The 24,417-nt window shown below is 40.9% G+C and overlaps 2 protein-coding genes across 3 annotated transcripts in view; both read right to left on the bottom strand.

The window, feature by feature from the left end:
- Positions 1-71: 71 nt before the first annotated feature.
- Positions 72-6,449, bottom strand: nod2 (nucleotide-binding oligomerization domain containing 2). Its single transcript, XM_023275837.3, has 11 exons — positions 6,339-6,449; positions 5,580-6,134; positions 3,793-3,919; positions 1,676-3,455; positions 1,452-1,535; positions 1,285-1,368; positions 1,102-1,185; positions 940-1,023; positions 664-747; positions 444-527; positions 72-238 (listed from the first exon to the last, which is right to left on the bottom strand). The coding sequence occupies exons 2-11, from the start codon at positions 6,063-6,065 to the stop codon at positions 166-168; spliced, it is 2,970 nt and encodes a 989-aa protein (XP_023131605.2). The 5' UTR covers positions 6,066-6,134; positions 6,339-6,449; the 3' UTR covers positions 72-165.
- Positions 6,450-17,325: 10,876 nt separating this feature from the next.
- Positions 17,326-24,417, bottom strand: part of nkd1 (NKD inhibitor of WNT signaling pathway 1) — a 50,352-nt gene continuing 43,260 nt past the window's right edge. The window contains exons 7-10 of one of the 2 annotated variants that reach the window (XM_055015088.1): positions 23,945-24,083; positions 23,000-23,081; positions 22,457-22,584; positions 17,326-21,685 (exon numbers count right to left, since the gene is read on the bottom strand). In XM_055015088.1, coding sequence (XP_054871063.1) covers positions 21,153-21,685; positions 22,457-22,584; positions 23,000-23,081; positions 23,945-24,083 — 882 coding nt within the window. In that variant the 3' untranslated portion in view covers positions 17,326-21,152. Of the gene's footprint in view, positions 21,686-22,456; positions 22,585-22,999; positions 23,082-23,935; positions 24,084-24,417 lie in introns of both variants that reach the window. The other variant, XM_023275821.3, reaches the window with a different exon arrangement.

Here is a 24,417-nt window from a genome sequence, read left to right on the forward strand (position 1 = left end):
GGAGTGCAAAAGTCAAAAAGTTTTATGTGTCTGAACAAACAGAATATGTCAAAATAAATTTCACATTTGACACATTTTACAGGTCACATTTTAATAGAGCACATTTACTATAATAAATAGAAACCAATCTATTGCACTACACATTCCTTGGCCAGCCTCTTCAGATCAGAAGGTCAGTCTTGATTCACGTTGTGCCATTTCTTTTACCTCCTCCAAACTGAGGTCATTGTTTCTCAACCTGCAGCACATCAGAAAAAGACAAAAATCAATCAATTACAATGCAACGGTCACTTTGGAAATAAAAACAAAGGTGAAAGCCAAACTAATATTGTAGCTTAACCAAAACTGAGATGGAAACTACAAGCTTTTCTTTTCCCACACGCTCATGTACTAACAACATGTGTAACAATGGGAATCCTTGTATTAATGAATGGATCACATACCACACTGACTTCATATGAGTGTTGTGTTCCAGGGCTTCAATCAGACATTCCACCCCTGCTCTGGTTATGCAGTTCTCTGTCAGCCTGTCACAGGAAATACGAGGGTGGAGTCATTTAAGCATTACTGTACAGTCACTGCTCAAATGTCACAACAGACATTCAGTTATTGTAAATGTCATGTGCACAAGCAATATGAGTAAATCTTGTCTCCAACGCTTACCAAAGTTCCTCTAGCGATGTGCTGTTCCTGATGATGTTAGCGAGGGCATAAGCTCCTTCACTCCCGACGCCGTTGCCTACCAGGCTGCCATTATATCAAATTCTAATTAGATTCAAGACAAATTGCTAATCATAAACCGAAAGTGCAATGTGTTTAGCATCTTCCGGAAATATATTGTACAACTGATAAAGCATCCTCACACTTACATATCTGTGATGCATGTTTTACTTCGTCAAAAGTTACCAAACATGTGCTGGTGTTAAACATAAATATTACCTCAACCAAAGCAGAGTGTCGCTGTTCTCTAGAGCACTGGCAAGGGCCTCGGCTCCTACATCACCTATCTTATTGCCCCAAAGCCTGGAAATGGAAAGAAAGATTAGTACATGGAAATGCATCAGCAATATGAAGCACGAAATTTAACAGGAAAACTTTTACCCTAAATGCTTCAGTGAATGATTGGATTTCAGCCCCTCTGCCAGCTGCTTTGCACCTTCCTCTGTTATATTATTGTTGCCTAGTCTGAAAAGAAATAAAGGAGTTATCTCTTCTTCTGCACTGTAAAGGCTTACTTATTTGTGCAGTCCCATTTTAGTGCCACATCTTATGACTGAGGCTGACCTTAAAGAAAGGAAATCCTGCCTGGTCTTCAGAAGGTGAGAAAAGTGCTGCGTACAAGCATCAGTTAGCTTATTGTTGAAGAGCCTGAAGAGGAATAAAATGATTATGCATTGTGACTAATAAATTTAATTCCCAGTTGCATAATGAATCATCTTGACAATACTTACGCAATTTTCTGAAAGTTGTCACACTGGATTACTTTGGCAATCAGTTTGTGAATTCCCTCATCTGTAATGTTGTTATTTCTGAGGCTGAGAACAAGAATACAGACATTTAAGCAAAACAGTTTTATCTTACAATAAATGCTGTTAGACTTTGTTCACTCTGAATTATGGCTAAATGATTAACAAAAGACATTCAACAAAGAAGAATTGAAGCTTTGCACACTTACTACAGGGATTTACATATGTGCATGCATGGAAGAAGCTGCTCCACTCCAACATCGCCAACAGAGTTGTTGTCCAGCTGGATGCCCACGGCGTTTCTTAAATGTTGGAGCACGTAGGCAAGTGCAGTGCACTCTACAGGACCAATGTTACAGTAGGTCAGCTTTAGGTGGTCCACCTGCAGCTTACTCATCGCTTCTTTTGCAATCCTGCTCTCCTGCATTTCATAGATGCACTTGATAAGCCAGACAAAGCCGGGCATTGCATGCATGCTCTTCTTCTCCCCCTGCACTGGTTGGGGGATGGATTTAAAATGTTTCTGCATGCCTTTGGAAAGGCATCTCGCCACTTGTCGAGCCTTTTTCTCCACCATAGCAGTGGAGCAGCAGTGGAGCCACAAGCTTTGGTGGCGCTGGGACAGTAGTCCACTCACAAAGGTGGCTGTGATTTGCAGATTTGGTGTTTCTGCTACTGCATGTTCACTATCTACAATCTGCTCTTCTTGGTCAGTGGAAGGCAAACAGGATCTGAAGCACATGCTGCTCACACCTGTGTCTCTCAACTCCTGTAGCTCGAAGAGCTTTGGGATCGCATAACGGTCTGTGTGACTGGACAAAACAATGTAGAGAGCAGCAAAGAAACATTGCATTGTTACATGGAGGAATTCATAACATTTACTGTGGGAGGAGGACATGTCTTTACTTTGTGTGAGAAAGCCCATGCAGATATCCTTTTCAGTTACATCACATTTCTCCAAGTCTGCACCTGAGAAGATATAACAAGTGGTGGATATTCCTTCAAAGGCGAGCTGCCCTAAATGCAAGATTGTTTCCAGGTGCCCCTGCTGCCAGCCTAACCTCACAGTGCTCTTCGGGGGGCTTTGGCGTTGGAAAAAGTGCTGTAAGATCATCAGGTAAACATCTGTGATTGTTTGGGGGCTGCCTTCCCCACAGCCTAGCAGCTCCTTGTGGCACTGTGACACAATCCAGCAGAGGACTGGACTATGGCAGAGTCCAAGTAAAGCTGTGTTTGCTTGTAGGGACTCTAAAACCTTAACAGCCACAGTGGGGTCACTGTGATGCTTTCTCACAAAACAGTCAATCCCATTTGGAGAAAAGCCCTTCAGGAGGACCTCCTTGCAGAGGTGCTTCTTTAACACAGGGCCCACTGCCTCTGGACGACTAGTGACCACTTTCCGCACCCCCTTCAGTAGTGAACCTTGGATTAAATTGAACAATAGGATATGAACAGGTGCACGCTGTGTGGGGCAGCAGAGTCTGTGTTCATCTGAAAAACTCTGCTTGAGCTCATCCAGGCCATCAAAAGTGAAGAGGATAAGATGTGGGTGGTCCAGGATGAACTGGAAAATCTCTTCCTGCTCCCTGTCCGGCCAGCAGCAGTGTTGAAACAGCAGCTCTTGGACAGACAGTTCCCTCTGCTCTGAGTTCAGCCTGCGGCAGCTGAATGGAAAAAGAAGCAGATAGTACTGAAGAGCTGCACCCCGAGCCCAAAGTAAGTGCAGCCTCTGGAGTAAGGTGCTCTTCCCACTGCCCGCCTCCCCACATACGAGCACTGTGTCGGCCTCCTCGTTCACTGTACCCACCGTCCCAACTATGTCCTCCAGGCCCAAAGGTCCCTGGACGTCAACACATTCGTGAGCTAGTTCCAGCTGGCCTTCAGTATAGATGTCATCTAGAGACATGTGGCTCGTCCCTCCATAAGTACTGAGAAAGCAGGACTGGGCACATACAGAACTGCTCAGTTTCTTCTGGTACTTCAAGACCTCTGTGAAAAAAAGTTTTTAAAAAGATAAATTAGAATTAATCTATGTATTAGTAGTGAAAATGATCCCATTAAAATCTTTTATACATCTTGTAGATAGTTTCTGCATGTATTCTCTAAAATGAGGAACTTGCCATTCATTTTTCACACGTTCTTTCACATTTTATGTTTGAGCTCCACTGCTTCCACATTTTTAAAGGAAATGCATATAGTTTGTATATTTTAGACAGAGTTCTCATGTGGTTAAACAAGAATGTGCATCTGCTATAGGTTCATCATGCTCAGTGAAATATTATTGCACAGTGTAATCATTTTCATCATAATTATGATAACAACAAACCTTTGGGGGGAGTCAGTTTCTCCTCGTTCAGTGAGGATCCAGCTTCCTGTTTTTGGTGAATGTACTGCAGGACAGCCGCTGCTGCTGACTCACCCTTAGATCTGACAAGGTCAAGCAGACGCCTTGCCTGGTTGACATATGAATGACAGCAACAACAACAAAACAGAATAATTGCCAAACATTTAGAGAAATACAGTTATTTACCTCCTTGCTGAGACTGCAATAAAAAGATGGCAACCAGTCTCATGTCTGTATGTTAAGTAAGATGCTTGCAGGAGCAGGTGGTAAAGCAAGGTAAGACTCCCCCCTTAGGAACAATGTCTATTTTCTTTTCTAATATATATGTATTTTGAATATCAGCTACTTATGATGTACGCTTCTTAAGAGTTTAATAAAATTACAACCAACAAGAGATCTTTTGTAATAAACCTAAATGTAAATTCTTAAAAGGAGGTATCTTCTCCCTCAGTGCAGTCATTTTGATCCACACAACTTATGGATTAGATTAATTTTTACTAATAATTTGAAAATGATGGGCCCAGTGCAAAAGCCAGAACTATAACTTTATTGTCATATATACAGTATCTAAAATCCTCTTTTTACCTCACATTAGGGACATGGAAAGCCTGTCTCTGTCCAAAGTCAGTAAAGTCCACATTCTAGCACCTTTAAAGTGTCCACTAATTAACCTTGTTATATATGTTTGGTTTAATCCATGCATAATAATGAATTAAAAGAAAACATACAGTGTTAAAGGGGTTATATGCTGGAATACTTCTTTAACTTTCATAGAAAGGCCCTAGTTTAGTAGTGATCTTCAGTGGGTTTTAAGTGGATTTGTTACCTGTTCCTTTTCCCTGCTTTATATTTACTTTACAGACAGAAAAAAACGGAATAATTTATCTAAGTGAATAAGCAAAAAACATTTATTTAAAGTGGTAATCTGGACGTTTTTATTTAAACAAATATCTGTTAGATCTGCAGTGGGCGGAAATCTGAAAAAAATTTTAAAATGTGAAAACACACAACCTCCTGCAGCTCTCCCCTCTGCTCTCTGCCCTCAGCTCGTCCCACCAGACAAGCAAGAGCTTCAAAATGCAAAGATAGTCAGGCTACCAGTCAAACCCACAGCATCCTGTTTTCTCTACATACTCCATATTAATATTTATGCTACCTGTGATTGCCTAAAATTATAACAAGCTAGATTTTCTAAAGCCTGAAAAAACAACCATTTGAATTACATTATGTTGAAAAGATAGTGTAATTTTTTTTTTTTTTTGCAAAATTGTGCCCAAAAATATGGCCTATAAATATGTCACATTAGTTAACACAATGATGAATAAGCCAATAAAATTGTATAAAAATCCTTGCATTTACAATTCTGTCCTGTGCACAGTTAGTGACACAAGACTCCATCACCCAGCAGTTATCTAACACACCACACTCACAGTTCAACTACCTGTCATTTTAAGCACTGTACTGGTTTTGACACACTGTTCTCCTTGAATCTCCGACGACTGTATTATGTTTGCATTTTTATATGTGTAAGCTAAATGGTTATGAAGGTGTGGTCCAGGTGCTATATGTACCGGCACTCCTCTTAAACTGGTGGTAAATCCATTTAAACATATAGTTGAGACTGCTAAAAACATCAACATAAAACCAGAAACAACTTTCAATAAATTCCCAATAATAAGGAATGCAAAAGCTCAGCAGAGGCTTCGTTCCAAGATAAATAGGTAAAGAGCAATAACAAGAAGCTGTGTTAAACTGGAAGCTTTCAGTACCTGCTGTGTGGGTGTGTATATGGGCAGCTGCACTGGATCAAAATCTGCTGAGGTAAAGTGGCCTGATTGAACCAGAGCTTTCAGAGCACCATCAATGCAGTCTTGAAGCTTGTAAATGAGACTCGGCCTTTGAGTCAGAAGAGTCTGAGCAGACGTTCCGTGAGTTTCTTCTTTTTCTTCTACATTCGAACAGCTGCTCAAAGAGGAGAAGCCAGCTCCTTGCACTTCAGGCAAGACCTGTTTGAGAGCAGCAAAGAAGATTCCGCAGGTGTCCACACCTTTAGCATAAACCAGGTCAAGCAGCTGTCTGGCATTGGTGTACAGCGCCCGTCCTGGTACCTGTACATTCTGGTAGTCTTCCCATGTGAGCTCCCCCTGTGCCAGCAGTACATCCAGAACCCTTTCCAGATGTTCAGCTGACCCACTGCTGCACAGTGCATCAAGTATATCTGTCCGTTTTTTCAGCACAAGCTCCTGGGCAGACATGCTGTTTGCACGTCAGCCCAGTGCTGGAGGGCATCCAGTTTGTACGTCTGCTGCTTTCAGTGTCACGACCTGTCTCAACAAACAGCCGCATGTCATCATTATGCTGCTTCTAGCCTCCTACAGTTTCATTTTCCACTGTTCCTCAGCTGTACACAAACACAGGCTATTTTCATGTAAACTGTGTTACACACTCCTTTAAAACATGTAGAAATAAACAAATGTAAATCAAAGTGCAATAGACTGCAACACACAGTAAAGTCATTGTAAAATTACCTTTCTCATGAGAATGTCAAGAGGAGCCCTGTTCCCTCCATCTGACATTTGCGGAGGAAGACTTGAAAGCTTCATATTTCCATCTTCCTCATTCTACAACTGAAAATGAAACTTATTCTACTGCTCCACCCCTCCTGTAGCATGGAAGACAAGTAAAGCATTCAAACATGACCGTTTGAGCCACTTCCCCGATGTTTTGGAGACAGAAAAAAAGCAGTGTTTCACAGTCAGTTTCAATATTCAGAAGCATTTAAATATAGTTCGCCACATGCTGAAACCCATTGCTCACTGAGATTTGATGCCATTTCCACATCCTCTCGCTAACTTGATTCTGCATGTTAAAAGCCAGAAAGAGGAATTATACTTTTTAAAAGCAGAAGTTCTGGCGTTGAATACAAATGAGGAATTTTGCACATGTTTAATAAAAGACACCAAAAAATACCCTGAAGTGGAAAACTAGATGTCAGAAATAGGAGCTCTGTGGAGGTTGCAGTTTGGTGGTGTAGCCACTTGATGGAACTGTTGCATTAATAAACTGACCTGGTTTTCTCCAGAGAATGGGACTTCCTTTATTTTCTTCCCTTTGACACATTTCTATATTCCTCTTTTTGTCACATTTCTCTGATTCTTTTTATATCTCAGAAGCTGTTTTCTTCCCATCATCCTGACCGCAGTCCTCTCTTTGAGCACCAAGTTCAGTTTGAGTTTGGTGGTTTAATTAGTATTACTTTGATAGCAGGTTGGGGAGTGATTCCTGTCAGGTTTGTTGGAAATAAAGATGCAGTCATCTTAGTATGCTAATAATTGTACTGTGTTGGATTAGCAGTGATACTGTAACCACTTAGAACCTGCAGCCCAGGCAGCATGCTGTGCATCTGATCCAACTTCAAAAACTGCATATAAAACACCAACCCTAAAACAGCTCATAATGCTCCCTGCTCCGCTTACGTTCTTTGAAGTCAAGATGAAGTAAGTGCAAGAATAGCTTTTTGGGCGGTCACATGATTTATCATTATTGTTATTACAGCTCCCTCCTGAGCACCATGATTAGTTTATCGTGTGTCTTCGCTGTGCCCTGTGGGGGAAAATCCTCAAACACACAAGGACAGCAGTAATCAAAGACAAACTGGAATAAAACTTTCAAAAAGGGGAGTTTCTTTTCGTCTTCCTCCCCTTCTTGTCTAAGAAACTGTCAACTCCACCAAGGGGAGTGTAATGCAGAGTGCTCTCTGTCAAGACATCCTACATGAAGCACTAAGGTGGGGTTCTGTCATCCAAATCACAGCTGGGGGTTCAGAGAAGTTTGGACGGATAAGAAAGAAAGGTAAGAAATTGTCAATAAAAAACACAGGCTCAATCCCTAAAGACATTTCTGCGTATTTCTGTCCTCTGTCATAATAGAATTCTTAACACTTGGTGTGAAAACATGGACAATATGAGCTCCAACTTTAAGCATTCGGGCTATATGAATTTCTTTATTATTAATGAATGGATTTTTTTTACATAGTAGTAACTATGTTCCTTTAAAATACTTTACAGAAGATTAATAGTTTTCACACAGAATAGACCCACAGACAGGTTGACTTATATGGCCTGGAAGATCTGTTCCTCAGCCTGCAGTTTATTGGGCATGAAAGTTAAATCTTGGTCCAGTCAGTTCAGCTTGGTGTATTCCAATATAAACTCCTGCCCAGCACTAAATAACCTCATCCACCAAGTCAGCTTTAGACTGTATGTCAGTGAATAACAGCGCAGCTCAGTGCTGGATCCTCCCCACACTCGTAGCAGAGATGGAATACTTTGGCTCAGCCATTTTATCGCTGTGCTTTCTTTCTGTGCAGATATCAAAAGCACATGTGGTGAGCTCAGCGTTAGGCCAGGTGCACTGATGTATTGTATGTGCGCTGATCGGTCTGCCAGAGACTCAGAACTCCTAGAAACAAATCGGCACGTCTCATCGTCAGTGTAATCTGGTCACACATGGTAAATCTGTGTTTCTTTTTTGATAGTGTGGACGTACTGCACTGCACACGTAGAAATATTATATCCGCATCAATACAGTACGCAAAGCAACACAAATGAAGACTCAGTCATTAAAAGACTTGATTTTTATCCTTGTAGGTGACATTGAATGCAGCAACAACACACAGTATCAGTACACACATAAACGGCAATCAACTAAAATCAGTGTGCATTTGTGTCAGTCAGGGTTTCAATGGCTAGGAAGGAAAACAATAAAAACACTTAAATTTGCTGCCTCACCTTAACTCCAGATAATATTTGGCTTGCAATTCTACACAATCATCATTAGCCTAATTCATTTTATTTGGCCAGAAAGATGCACATACAGTATATGAAATGTACCTTAAAGCACATTTTTGGCTTTTTATTGGTTCGAGAGATCAGTTCTCAACATCTAAGATTTTAAGGAACAGTACGAATAGTACAGAATATGCGATCTTAGTGATGGAGGTTGATACAGTGTTAGAATAAGACACAAACTTGCTACATTATTCTTTACATGTTTTCAATGGTTCTGTGATAAATAATTCTCAAAAAGGAGCTAATCAGTATTTAATGGAAGCCTCACACTAAGCAAACAGCAGTGAAGATTCCCAGTCTAGTAAGAAATGATGCATTAGTACTTCCTCTGTCCAGGGCATGTGTTTACAGTATGTAGTCCACTAACACAAGAACTGAGTTTTATTTCAACAGGTTAAACAATAAAAAAGAATAATTACAGACGCTGCATCTATGGCATCAAGCCATATAGTGACAACCTGTAATCTTCTATTCCTATGACACAGAAGGGCTGACTAATGGAGCTGAATTACCCCATTTGACTAATGGAGACATTGACAGCAGTACTGTAGTAATGCGCGGATGCAAGCCACAGACTGACTCATACACTGGAAGGATGGATTTGCAATTAGAAAAGGCCTCTCCCAGCCAGGGAGACTGAGCAGAGGAAGTGGATGGCATCTCTGACTGGTTAAGTGGAGCATGTGTCGGTGACCATGTGTGCATGGGTGTGTGCGTCAATCAGGATTTAATTGACAGGAAGATTAAAGCTCACATCTGAGAGCCCCCCTTTTTGCAGGCGCAGCCAAGTTGAAGGAGTCTGGTCTCCAGCGTCTGCCTGAGGTTTGGGGTGCTGCGCTCAAGGTTAGCGCAGGCACCCTGCTGAGTGTGCGCTGTCTGAGATGGGTCCTACTTGTTGGACATTCATTATCAAACTCTGTTTGCTCCTTTCATCTGCAGCTCTCTGCAGCACTCAACGTAAACTACAGAGGCACCTTGCAGCTTGACATCTCTCCATTCAGTCTGTACCTTAAACAGCATGCTGCCACATCAAAGAGCTGCGGCTGCCTTTGATGTTGCAAAAAGAAAGAGCTCCAATGATCTACTAAAAACCAATGCAACTTTCTGGAGCCTTGTTTTATTCATTTGCTATCTCTAGAAGCCTGGAGTCAGTCTCTAGAAGTCCAGACAGTAGATTTGGAATTTGGAAAAGTTGGACAGTGCTACTTCCAAAATAAAGTGAAAAGAGAACGCTATTTTTCATATCACTGTGGTGGGATTTGTGATTCCAGAATGTCCCACGGTGTCATAGATTCATGCCTCAGTGAAAAATATGACTGACAGGCTCTATTGGGTCTGTTGTTAGCAATTTACCACAGCTGCAGTTTAAGCAGCTGTAGTCATTGCAAGTGGACAGTTGTCGATATCGATGTCTTTGTTAAGAATTTAGCTGCATCTCAATAAAATAAAATACACATTCATAACATAATAACTGACAATATCCTCAGTCTCTGCATTTTGGTTAATATTTATGTCATTAGGTTAAGAAGTTAGCTGCATCTTAATATAAAACATTTTTATTACATAACAATTAACAATATCTTCAGTCTGTGCATTTTGATCCAGAAATCCAATGTTAAGTGTCTCAGCCTAAAGTTTTTATACTGAACCATCCAACAATGTAGAGTAACACAACATGCTTGACAATGAGAGTGTTTAATTTAAATTTTGACAATTAAATACAGGTTATTGATACAAATGTCTTTCTCTTACTTGAGTTTCTAAAGAATAAAGCCATTATTCTTCTTTTATTGACAATGAGTTCCATAATGAAATCAATAATGTATTAGTCTGTCTCAATACTTTCCATCCTCTGTCTGCAGCACTTCTCAGCATCGTTCATTTCTTCTGCCTGAAGTAAATCTTTCAAACTTCAATGTTTAATTTTTTTTTTTTTTCATTTTCAATACACACTTGCAGCTCCGGTTAGCAGAATTCTGTATGTGGGATTAACTCAAGATAAACTACAACTGAACCATGTCATCCGCTGCGATGGTTGGCTCTCAGGTGTGTTTTTTGTAGTTTTTAGCAATCAGTGGAGCTTGGTGGCACAGAGAATTACAGTATTAGACGACTGAGAGAATATTTATTGAATCAGTTCAGCCTGGGTTTTGGTATTTTTACAAGATTTGATGACAATAACAAAAATAAAGATAGATAGAAAACTGGGGAAAGTGAAGCCTAGTTATTAAAAATTATGGCAGTTATAGTCTACGAAGACTCTCACTCTTATTGACACACACTCATACAAACACACATTTAAACATATCCAGTGTAAGTGTTTGTCTTTTTATATCTGGTGGTGAAGGATTTTTGCACACTATGCTAATGACAAATATGATTTTCCTTCAAATTTCTAGCCAGACAGACACAAAAGGCTGATGAAGACACAGCAAGACTAAAAACTGCTCCTGGTCACGAATGACTTTTGTGGTTTGGCTGCCTGTCATTAATCAGACAGATCACGAAAACTTTGTGGGTCAGAAACTCCTTTTGTTATCAGTTACTCACACTACATCTTGAGTCACATTAATATTTATTATCATCGAATCTTTATTAGATTTGCTTAGGAATAACTGTGCAAGCATTGTGCATAATCGTCAAAATATTAGACTACTGAAAGGAATAACATCCAACCCCCCAGGCCTGAGCTGCCACCAGCATCCGAGCTGAACAAAGTAGCCTCCCTCTCCAGCACCAGCTTGGTGATTATAGAGTGAATTTAATCCTGCTAATTATAATTTCATCAGACAGAACAAAGCAAATGTCGACAGTGAAAAGTGACATTTATTTCAAAAGGCTACTGGGTCAGACACACTGAACTTTTGTACTTTGTCAGCTTGTTTCCTAATTGAATGAACTTGACAATAATTGAAGTGTTTTATTTTTGCCCTTCTTTTCACACATAAAAGACTGCCATGGCAATTAGCTTTAATTCTCTCTTTTCCCTCTTTCTTTTCATGCTCTTGAGTAGGCAGGAAACAGCATATTCCGATCATTTGCATTATCCAAAGCGAATCTGCTTTGAAGTTCTGAGATTCTGTAAGAAAAAGGATCCACTTATCCCAAATGAAAAAAATGTTCAAAGCTCATAAATTCGCTGGAACAGATGTACATTATCATTGGATTTGCCTTTTTCCCCCCTCTTAGCTCCTGTATTGGTAATAGACTACCTCATGTCCTTCTCATCCTTTAGCGTTTAGCATCTTGCCTTTACAGAAGCTCACTCCCTGCTGTGCCAATCCACACTTCAAAGCTCTCTGCCTATCTGCTGGAAACAAAGCACACAGGACATATTATGGCAGCCTCTTATTTCCCCATATTTAAGTCAATATCATTGCGTTTTTTTTTGTCAGTGGCAGCACAGAGGCAGGGTTTATTTCTACCCAGAAAGACCATCCCCTGTAACCCATGTCTGCCAACAACACAAATACAACAGAGGACACATACAGGGCAAAGGTTTATCCTATTATAGTCCCGACTAATGCAGAGTTTTTCGGTGACAGTCGCCGAGCTCGTCATAGCTCTAAAAATAGAAAAGCAAGAAAAAAGAGATGTGCTCATTATTCTTTAAAGAATTCCATTCAACTGGATGTAAAAAAAATAAATAAATAAAAAAAATCAATGTTTAAAATAGCTATTTTGTCCTGATTTACTCAAAGGAGGCAAAATATTGTGTTGAGCTCATCACCTATAATTACACTCGACAATCTTTACTTTCCATAGCGCAAATTAAGATCCTCTTGGGCACTGGCTGACTTATTAGAGTATAAATGAATGAAAATGTTTGTGGCCATAAATACCTCTGTGATGTGCAGTAGAGAGAGAGGAGTATTCCCCTATCGCCACTCTTTATTATCCTTAGCTGTTTCTCGCAATAATTGCTCACTGAAATTACTGTTGGTAGAAATCAACTATAAATGACTGTTTATAGTCATTGCACCAATGTCCTGTGTTGATTTTTGTTCTTGTTGCAAATGAGAATTAAGCAATTTACCTTTAGATAATTTATGCTCATTTATATTCAGAGCTTTGGAGTAATGTTGATATTCTAGCTAAATATATGGAAGATAACAATTAAACCTTTAGGATGTACAACTTTAAGAACACTGTAACATCTACTCAGAGATTAAGTGGTGTTACAGTTTTATCAAACACACCTAAATAAAATGTAAAATACACCATAATAAAACAGGTTGGGAGCACCCCATATTTGTAGTAATTTAGCTTATTTTACTAAACAGCCAGAGCATTTAAACACTCGTATGGGTGTGCAGCGCCTTTAAACCACAAAGAGCCTTTTACTTTCAGCTATCATATACTGTAGGCTATGTGTAGCATAGTACACCTACAACTAGTTTGCCTGCAGCTTTGTGTATGATCTAATAGCAGAAACTGCCCCTGTGGGACCTCTTTCACAGCTGAAAAAAAACATTTTCTTGAGTATAGGTTGGACTGAGCTGCAATGTAAAATGAATTATATATGCTAACAAAACAAACAGTAATGTAGCCACCACTTTGGTTGACTTCACTCAGAATTCCAGTCATGGTCAATTTTATGTGCACATTTGAATCTGAGGCTGACGTCTGCTTTTCTTACAGCAAAAATAAATTTAAAAAAACACATACTATCTAAAGAAAACCATGGATGTACACAAATTTCCCTTTTTTAGTTAATGTAAGTGCCTCATGTCGTCGCCAGAATGTGAATTTCAAGTTTCCTCTCAAAATGCTGCACAGACAGTAAACTTTACCATGCCTCTAATATCACTGGTTTTGACTCTTGTACCTTCCTAAAAAATGACCAACAATTTGAAGCATGAGTGGAGCTGAGGCGGGCCACTGACTGTCCAGTGAATGTGACCTGCTAGTCAAGTTTTTTATACAAACATTTAATGACTAATACATTTTAAACAGGTGAGTTCTATAACAATTCACACCATGTACAGTCATCATGAATGGGGAAAGAAGCTGCACAGAGAAAAACTGCTTTTTGTACCAGGCTTTAAACATGTTTCTTTCTGTTAAGTTAGACATTTTAACGTGGAGCTTTATGGGGAGTCGCTCTATTTTAGAGCTTGCCTCAAGTGGCCATTCAAGGAACTTTGTCAGCCTCAGAAGTTGCTCTTTACTGCACGGTTTGTTCAGAGACACACTTTCTGATATATAGTCAAAGGACAGAAATTAGGAGATGGTCTTTTCTCATATTTTGTTGGCCTTAGACACACTGGAGACACTTAATTGTCTTTTAAAAACAATGACACACTGAATTTTGCAAACCCTGGCCCTTGAAAGAACTCCAGAGGAAACTTTGGTTTGAACTTGTAAAACATGTTTTGCACCCTTAACTCTTGTACCTGACACACTTTCAGAGAGTTCTGAACCACAGAGATTGAGCAGCAGAGGCAGGCTTACAGATGAGAGGAAGGACACTGTCTCCACTGCTGTCATTTCAAAAGGCGTGAATGCATTATCCAACCGTTACTCTGCACTGGAGAAGAAAATCTCCATGAACAGCAAGGCTATTACCAACATATGTGAAGAGTTGAAAGGAGCGCAGATCAAAGTCAAAGTGAAAATAAAAAAAGAAAAGAAAAAAATGAAGAGAATGTCAAAAATAAGAAGAAAAAGCAGAAGAAGTAGTCTCATGCCAAGCTACAGAGAAGACATGATGCAGGAGGATACAGGAGGAAATGGCCCCTTTGGCTATAAGGCATCTGAGACTGGCAATGAAGATGAATGGAAAAAAGTTTTTGAACATTTTTCAGAGCAGAGGACTAAAACAATCTTGGGTTTCACACTACAGCAAAACAATGTGTCAGCACTTTACTGAAAAGACTGTCAGAAATTCATAGGTTTAAGGTTAATCATTGTTGGCTGATGGTTTGAGAACTTTGATTTCCCAGAGCCTGAAATATTCAGCCTACCAAAGGGTCAGCGCTGTGGTTCTAACCTCTGTTTTCTTTTCGCTGCAATACTCTGTCGTCATGGTTTTCATTAGTTATGGCAAATGTAGCAAGGCATCTTCACAGAGCGCAAGTATGGAATTTATTAGGTTTGCCAAGATCTTATGAAACATTACTTTTTGTACTGACCGATGCTCACTTGTGAAGTCCTTTTTCTTTCTCTGTCTACCGATGCAACACAATCAAAAGCTGTTTGCTGTTAGATGAAAGAGAGAAAACTTTGTTAAACTCAATGTGGGTTCAGTTTAGGCTTATTTTTCCAATAGACAGCACCATTCTGCAGGAGTTACCATGCAGTTTAATAAATTAAAGAATTACTTTCAAAGAATGATCGCAGGAAGTTGGAAAGTTTCTTTATTGTATGTTAATCTGTATGCATGCCACCTCACACCAGGGCTACGCCTGCTCTCCTATCTTTGAAATTTATAAATTGTCAGGATAAGTACAAGTAAGCCTGTCTTATCATAGGGGTGACTTTAAAAGTGCATCTGGTAAGTTAAAGCAGTTCTGTGTGATCTGTTGCTTCCTGCAGACATCCAAGTTTATACTCTAAAAAATCAAATTGTGGTTTATCAACTGATAAAACAAAAGAGGCCATAAAGTTTCCAAATATTGGTTCCTCTTTTCACTTTGATATCTCAAATTCGTATTCCTTTTTTACAGTAAACTTGTAAAACATTATCAGAAATTAAGAGGTATTGTAAAAAATACAATATCAAATCGATATTCCTAAGTGTGCATAACAGTCATGTGCCTTTTTGTACATTGTAAAGGTAGATACAATTGATCTTTTACTTTAACTCTTAAGGAAATCCTGCTTGTATAAATGTAACCACTTACTTTACACCTCTAATATGGATGCCTGATGCTTTTAATAGCTGAGATGTGTAAAGCAGCGATAATAATAACCTGGTAAGCTGTGTTAGGATAGAAACCATTTGTAACGATGATACAAGTTCTGCGGGTTACACTGGCTCTCTCACACAAATAGCCGTGTTCGTGAGAGGAAACCGTATCACGTTGCCGAGAGGCAGACTCTCTGCGGTTGCCACGACCAGAGATAAGCTGCTAAGCTGCAGATGAAAGTGTGTGTTCATGTCGAGAGCGTGGCGTGGTGAGCAGCTGGCTGTGGTCAGCCAGATTTGGGAGCTCCGTGTGACACCACCGGTTCAGAAATAGGGGAGAGGAGATTTACATCACGGCAGACACACATTTCCCCTTCACCCTTCTCACCAGTCCAGCTCACTTCTTGGAAAAATTTTAAGGAGATACATCACAAAAAGGTGCAAGCTGTGTGAGGAATTTAATTATCAGGAAGAAATTCTTTTCAAAGACAAGAGAAATGAACTGTATATGTCTGGTTTTTCACTTTGTTTTGATTTGAACAGCCTTGTGTGGTCATTATCACAACTTTTTGTCGATGTTCTCCTGTCTATTATTTGTAACCGTGGATGTGGGCGGGAAGCTGCTGCACACAGCTGCCTTTAAAGATATAAATAAATATGTACTGAATTGATGAATTGACCATTTGCTCTGTTAATCTGTTTCTTGTTATTTAGTTTACATTTTGTACTGGTGTTATTTAATTTCATTTATTTTTATTTTTTTGGACACTATTCCTTGGCATGCATTTAAGACACTTCATACATTTCACACAAACACTTACACACTTAGACAATTTTCGTTTTGTACTTGGTATTCTTTTTCATTTCTATTTTACTACTAACCTCTGTGTAATTGTGTATATTTTTACTAACCTTTGTTTATTGTATTGTACTCTGGCAAAACAATTTCCTCCAGGATGAATTAAGTTGGTCTTATCCTAACCATCTGTAATCAGTCAATGCCATGGCTGAGTATTTCCATCTTGAAGACGTAGTGTATTGATGATAGTCTCAAAAACACAGATTCACGCAGAGTTTTATGTGAAACAAACCTAAACATTCAGTCCTGTCAGACTGCAGGATCTGACTTTCAGTATCAAATCTGCTTCCGGTTCAAACATGCGGCTGAATTATTCCAAATACTTCAACTTATCATTGCACAGCTCAGAGCAGTTTTACAATGTCTGAGCAGAATTCTATGGGAATAATTTATGAGAAGCAAAACAAGCAGGAAGGGATTATTTTCATGTTAAAAAAAATGTCTAAATATGTAACTTTGATACACAGAGATGAGTTTTTAGGGGTTTATTCAGTGTGAGCCAGAGTGGTGCTTTAAAAGTATTCTGCTATTCTGCACATAGGTATTAAAACATGGTGTTTACTTCCAATTATGAATACAAAAATGACAGTAAGAAGTGTGATTGGGTTGACACAAGTGTTTGCAGTGTGACATTCTTTTCTAGTATATTGGTAACAATGAAGCTCAAAAAGCAGGCGTGTAAGAGTGAGAGACTAGCCATGGTGGCGCTTTTCCAATATGCACAGAAGATGAAATGTAACGTGATTTTAGTGAGAGAAGGCATTAATATACTAATTTAAAATTAATATCTAAAACGCACATTGCTTTTAAAGTTGTAATGGGACATTGTGTAAAACGTGTGTGGTAATTTGACTCCCGTTTCTTCTTGGCATCCTACAAATACCATCATCTGTACTGTGTGTAATGTGTGCACCGATGTTAAGGACATCTTGTACTGAGGTGAGTCCAAAAGCCAGTCAGTTTATAAGGAACAGGTTCATACTTTAATAAAAGGGTACGTTCCCTTGGCACAGATCTGCTATCAAATAAATAAAGCAATTAATCAAATACAATCTAATATAAACTAAACAAAGGCATGAAAAAAAAAACATTAGGAGGGAGGGGGAGGGGGGCAACTAGGGCTAAAGCAGTATACAACAAACACCAAGTGAAAGTGTGTCTGTGTGTGTGAAGTGTGAAGAGAGACAGATTATTACTCCTCCCTGCTAAGTGGGATTGGCGTGGCAGATACTAGCTGATAGTAGGCAAGTGAGATAGCTTGACAGTTATTTCATTATAAATAAGCCTTATATTCTTTCTACATGATGCTGGTTTAACCTTTCTGCAGTCCACTATATACATCAGTTTTAAACAAAAATGTTGATACATGATCTCACAGAGCAAATTAGTGGTGCTTTAGATACTGTGTTAACTTGGAGAAGTGACTCCGACTACTGAGAATCTTCAACAACAGGACAGAGGATGGTTCATTTAAAATAGTGACATGATTTGAAAATGTTAGTTCTGGACAGAGGTGTTCATTTTTTTTTTTTTTTTTAAATGTTGCACCCACACTCAATTAATAACCTGCCAAACAAAATAATATAAAAAATCCATTCTGGCGGATTTAGTGGGGTAGTCGAGTTGAACAACACCTGAGGATGACTTTACTTGCTCTCAATATATAGATCTATTGCCATGATAGGATAAACAACAGAAGAGGGATAGCGACAGTGCTCGGTTTAAGAATGAGGTTTTGAGAACACAGGGTTTGTAAATGAGGTTTTCTCCTTCTAACAAAGTCTATGCGACAAAACAGAAAAATAACCGCTTTCCCAACCCGTAACAAATGCTGTCCTCGCTCAAGAACCTTTGAGGTTTCTGGTGTGAGTTCAGGTAAGTCTATGAATGTGAAGTAGGGAGCTTAAAGAATTAAATCAAATAGGGAATTCAGTGTGTGTTTAGTAAAACTCTCTCTGGGTGAAACCAAGTTTAAAAATTGCAACCTGGCTGTGGGTCTGACTCACCCAAATTCCTTCTGAATCCGTGTCGAATCAGACCACCCTGCAGGACGAACAGTCGCCTGCTTGCTGTCCGTTAGCGCAACAAGACGGCCATTTTCACACTGCTTACATTTGGAGACTAGTATTGACGCTGTTTCAGGTGAGGTGAAAGCACTGACAGAGAAGGTACAGTGTTACAAGGGCTTCAGGAGCAAGGGCTTGTTAGGTGAGGAAGCTGAGGTATGGGGTGCAGCTGTGAAACCCGTCTGGGAATGAAGCCGTTTTCACCAGCGGCTCCTACGAGATGACCGTCTGACTGGTGCCTCTGGTTAAGGATGGCCTGCAGCTGTGAGAGGATGCCGCAGGGCTGAGGACAAGACTGGCATACACTGCATTCCTGCTCATCACAAACACACACACATCCTCATGGGAGACTAACACAATCAAACTAAGTGGATGTAGCTTGAACAATTGTTGGCCCTGGGGTCTGGTTCTCACAAACCATGTGTTGACAGTTCACTTCCTCTGCATGTACTGCCCTCGAGCAGGACACTTAAACCCTCATAGAACACTATTTAGTTACACAAGAGCAGGTTGTTTATCAAGGAATTTACCAAGAATTAAGGTTATTAATGCTGTCACACAGGCAGCTATTATCTCACTGCTCTCATTGGCTCAGGGGTCACATAGGTAAAGGTAAGTGTACTGCAGGCAACACCTACAGAGCATCACGGGGCGGGATGAACACACAGTCCCTGGTGCTGGCAGGACAGCAGCAGCGACCGGTGAGTTATGGGTGCAGTGGAGACTGTGGGCCGGGCCCAGTGTTATCCAGCACCAGAGGAATGAGACAGCTGAAAGCCCTCGCCCCGCCGCACCACAAACAGAGCCTTGTTGGCTGAGCGCTCAGGCCACATGGCGGCACGGTGAAAGACCTGCTGACAGCTGGGGGACAGGAAGATGCCATGGAAACAGAGGGATCAGACGTGTGACCCCAGGGCAGGACGACAAAGCTGCTACTAGGTAGAGGAGAACACTATTCTGAAGGTTCAAAAACTATAATCCATAAAGAAAACCATGGCGCAGGACAACAACTAGGTGTGAATACGGGTAACTGCTGAAAGCTGAAAAAGGGCGAAGCACAAAAATTACATGCATGGATGCATGCATAATATTTCCCTGCATAAATAAAAGTCTCCTTAAAGGTCAAACTCCACACTGGTGAATGAATGCACCAACCTCTAGTTGGCCAAATATGAAAAGGTTTCTACTGATATGCCAAAAGACTTGAGCCAGAACTGGTGAATTCTACTGCTCTGATGTCAAGATCACACCATCTCAGTTTTCTTTTTAATGGTATCGTGGGACTGACACCATGTGATTCAACTGCTGTAATTTTGGACATTTAAATGGAAAAAAAAAAACAGCTCTTGGTACAAACCGCTGGGATTCAGGAGCATAACAAGAGCTTAATACAGGAAACTGCCATCTGAAGAAAATGAATTAACTGGTGAATCAATGTTCTGTTAATGTTTGCTTGTAAAGTGAAAATGAGCTACTGAACAGCACCGTCGAATGTTGGGATTTTAGCCATTCCGCCATAATTATTAGGTCACAGTTCAGTGAAAAACAGAGGATGAAGGAGTGCGAGATGGGGTTACTGATATAGTTGTACATATTGTGGTAAAAATGAGGCTCCTAGTGGTCTTAATAAAAATGCAGTTGTGAAGGAAAACAAGCATAACAGCTTCTTCAGAGCATGAATACAAAGATATCACATTATCAATAAAGCTTATAAAATTGATAACAATATATACCTTATGTACAGCAAATGTTAGTTCATAAATGTAAGGAGCTTTTCGACATTTCAGTACTGCAGATTGTGACGCGATTTCTTATCTTTCAAAAAAGTTTTGAAGTAATTTGAAAATAACCTCTGAATGATTATTCAAAATCACCATTACAACAATTAGGATAAAATTAGAGGTAGCAGCGGATTTGAGATCTCTCTTCTTCTTTTTTTACTTTACAACATTTCAACATTTTCCTTCCCATTTTTGCTCAGGGGGTATTGCGTGCTTAAATCAGAATCTTCATTTTCATCTTCAAAAACCCGCTTGACAGCCTGCTTTAAATACTCACGCACCCATGAGCGCACTTCGAGTGGTTTTCTACAGACACCAGTGTCGTGACACTCAGACACACATACTCACTCACACTTTTGCTACACTCACACATTCACACCATGTTTGACACACACACATACACACTACGCCTTGCTCTCATATCACCAAGTTCCTTCATATATGTTTATCTTTACGTCACAGTCTTTCTCCCTCTTGTCCCTCCTTCTCCATAAAAACCTTTTGGCTTAGTGATCTGGAAGGGTGGTGGTGCTGGTTTGGAGACATATAGTTCATCAGGTGGAGGATCACTGTGCTGTGGGGAAAGGAACATCTGAGTTATTTATTAAAACGGTCCCTCTGTGCCTCCTCTCGAGCCCCAATGTGATCCTCAGTCCTGTACCGCTGTACTGTGGCCCTGAATCACTGTCCTGCTGCATACCCAAGCTTTTGTATGTCTGACCAACCTCTTCATAACACTGTTTAATAACGTCTCAGCACTGGGACGCCCTTCCCATGATCCTCCTCTCTTTCTCATGTCCTGTGTCCACTACAATGCCACTGCAGGGCTAACTGCACAGTTTTTAAGGAGAAGGTTCCCTGCAGTCAGTGTCTGCTGGCCTGACTGGGGTTTGCGGGGCTGCAGGAGTTTCGAGCTGTCCCAGGCAAGGTGGAAATTCAGGACTGGTAAAAGTGGTGGTAGTGGTGATGGTGTTCATGGTGATGGTGATGCTCATGCCGTTGCACCACTTGGGCCAGCCCCCCCTCATAGAGCAGCACACTGGGCAGATCTCTCACTTGTTCTTTCTCTACCACTGGTCCTGGAGCTGCCAGAGAGCCTAAAGCCCGATAGGCCTGGCTCTCCTTGGACCGCTGCTTGTGTTTGCGGTAGGGGGCTGCGGACTGATGAGGGGGTGTCTGGCTAACTAGGGCTGGAGGAGGGGGGACCCCTCGGCTCCTCATCACCCTGCCACTGATCTGTGCTGGAGGTGTGCGGCTGTGGGTCTTGGGAGAACGGAGGGCATGTTTCCCTGAGTCTTGGCCTCGCAGCCTGGTGGGGTGGAGACTGTCTGGAGCAACAGTGTCCACAACAGTCTGCAGGCGGCGATGGTGGGAATGGGATTGGCCATTTTCTGGTTCATGGGAGCGAGAACGAGTCTGGTTGGACGACCTGGTCTGAGGCTCTGCTTTTGTTGGCTCTGCAGCGGGAGCTGTGAGAGAGGGAGACACATTTGTTTACTTTAAACAACTGCAAACAAACAAGGCTGTCACAGAGTTGGTGTCCACTGTCAAGATCTATTATATAGGTACTCAAAATCCAAACCAAGAACAAAATTGGGGCAACTTGATGACAGAGTGGATACACCACACACCACATGGATTAAAATGCTCTTAGCAGCTGAGCCTCAGGCTTGCTGTAAGTAATTCCACTGCTCACTTTCCTCAGATTTCCTGTCTATCTTTACAGTGCTGTCTAAATAAAGGCGAAATGCCAAGAAAACCATTTAAAGAGCAGAGAAAAATATACCATGATGTGGAAATTACTGTGCGAACAGCTCTCTAATAAAGTTCTACTCAAAAGTTATATGATCCGATTCTGGCAGCCTCATTTCAGGATCTTTCTCTAAGCAGATAACCCTGACAGAGCAGATCTCTGTTAGCACTTCCCTGACAAAACCAACATTAAAATAATAGCATGTCATCACTGACCATCAGATCAAGGCCGCTGCTTATTAGACCTAATATTTCACTTCACAACAGCCCGTTCTGTTGATGGGCTTTAGCCTTGAACACTTGATGTATTGTGCTTGTCTGAGTCCAGATGTTTGTACTGGCGAGGAGCACAGTGGGCTGGTAGTTCCACCTAATGGCTCCAAGCAGGTGCCGCAGTAATGAGGGCCCCTGGATAGAGCTTCAAAGGGCCACGGTCTGTATTTCTCCCTCCCCTCACCCCCCCCCCCCCCTGGCCCCGGTCCACTCACCAGCTCCGAAGCGGGATGTGTAGTTTTCAATGCCTGCCAGGTCCAAGTAGTGGTTCCTGCGTTCCAGGTTCTCATCCACACAGTGGCGCTGGCAGCCAGGCTGGGTGTGGTGGTCACTGTGGTGGCGCCTGCGGACACAAGCGGCACTGCTCATTAGGTAGCAGTTTGGGCCAGTGAGTTTCACTATGGTAGTGTTTGGAGAAAGTAAAACAAGTGTTCCTTATGATCAGGCAGTGGCAGAGTAATTGTTAGAGGAGTGAGATGGTGATTGGAAAATCACAGGCTTGAAGCAGAACTTGGGAGTACTTCAACAGCACAGTGAGTGAGCTGACTCTCTGCTGACTCTCTCCCGTTTGCTCCTCGTTAGTGCAGTGGAGGTAAATTTGAGCAAAACTAATTAAAGAGTAGAAGACTATTGCACAACCCGAGTGTGAATTCATCCTTTAACAACCACTGACACATTTTATGGGAAAGTTAGCTTTTCTGTTTCAAGAAGTGGATGGAAGCAATAGAGACTGAAATGTGCAGGGGAGGTGGGCTTACCTTAGGAGTGCTCGAGACTTCTTGTCTGCACTCTTGGGGTCTTCGATGCACTTGTCATTTTTCTCTCTGGGGTGGGGCATGTCTGTGTTTGTGTGAAAGACAGGAGGCTATTATCAAAGAGAGCAACACAGAGCAACCACACATACACACACACAAAGACACACGACAACAGTCACACAAGCCTCAGAAGAAAGCAACCTTTGTTTTGGGGTTTTACTTTGAAGATCTATAGAAAAGGAAAAACAACAATGCTTCATTTATTCTATTTTCAACTCTCAGCCTCTTATAAGTCGTGAAATGAAATAAAAAACATGCAGACTTCAGAAATAGTTTATTAAGGACGTGAGATCTGATGCAGTTTGAAATTAGCATGAAGGCAACCGGCAATATTTTCAAAGCTTGCTCTGTCTGAATCTCTTGACAGATATTTATAGCCGAAACAATAGGACGCAAGCACACAGGAATATATACTTTTTGAGATATTTTTTCCTGACTACTTGTTTACCAAGTCGTCAGTGAGAAAAGTTAAGTTGAACACAGCTATATTTTCCCGGCAGCTCTGAGAACTGGGGACGAAGAGAGGGGGAGTAGAGGGGAAAAAAGGGAACTTTGGAGAAAAGAAAAATGGCTCTGGTTATCAAAAGGACTCGGCACATCTCTTAAGGTTTCTTTCAGAGTATTTGAAGGCACTGAGGGAGGGGGCCCTCTCTTGGCTCTGTCACTCCCCCCATCATTAAAAATGAACCCCATTGAGTGGGAGAGATGGAGCGACGCCGAGACTGCGAGGAACAAAGCTCTGACAGGCCTGAAGGAGCCGCCTTTCTGCATGACAACAAACACATCTCTGGGTGAGCTGACAGCAGGCAACACAAGGGGGACCCCAAAATGCCCTTTCTTCTCCTTCACTCCCACCCACTGTGTTAATGCAAGCTTTACCTGCCGCACCCTGTGTACAACTCCTCCACCGCTGGCTGGAGTCAGGAGCCACAGAGAGTTTGACCCGCAATGTCTTGCTGCTGCCAGGAGAATGGTTGACAGAAGCATCTACAACCTCATAGATGGTGTGGAGCAGGCTGGTGATGTCCTGCAAGAAAGAGGAGGAGAGGATGTGTTACATCTGAGCTTCAAGAATTGATCACACACACACACATATATATATATATATATATATATATATATATATATATGTATATATATATATGTATATGTATGTATGTATGTATGTATATATATATATATATATATATACATATATATATATATATACATATATATATATATATATATATATATATATATATATATTTGCTCATATATATACTTTTTTTTTTTTTTCAAGAGAAAAGTAGCATGGGAGACTATTGAGACTATGACTGCGCTATGAATCCAAGAATCTCTGGCTTTATGCATTAAAATCA

This window comes from Amphiprion ocellaris, chromosome 1 (assembly GCF_022539595.1).
Source record: "Amphiprion ocellaris isolate individual 3 ecotype Okinawa chromosome 1, ASM2253959v1, whole genome shotgun sequence".
Lineage (NCBI taxonomy): Eukaryota > Metazoa > Chordata > Actinopteri > Pomacentridae > Amphiprion > Amphiprion ocellaris.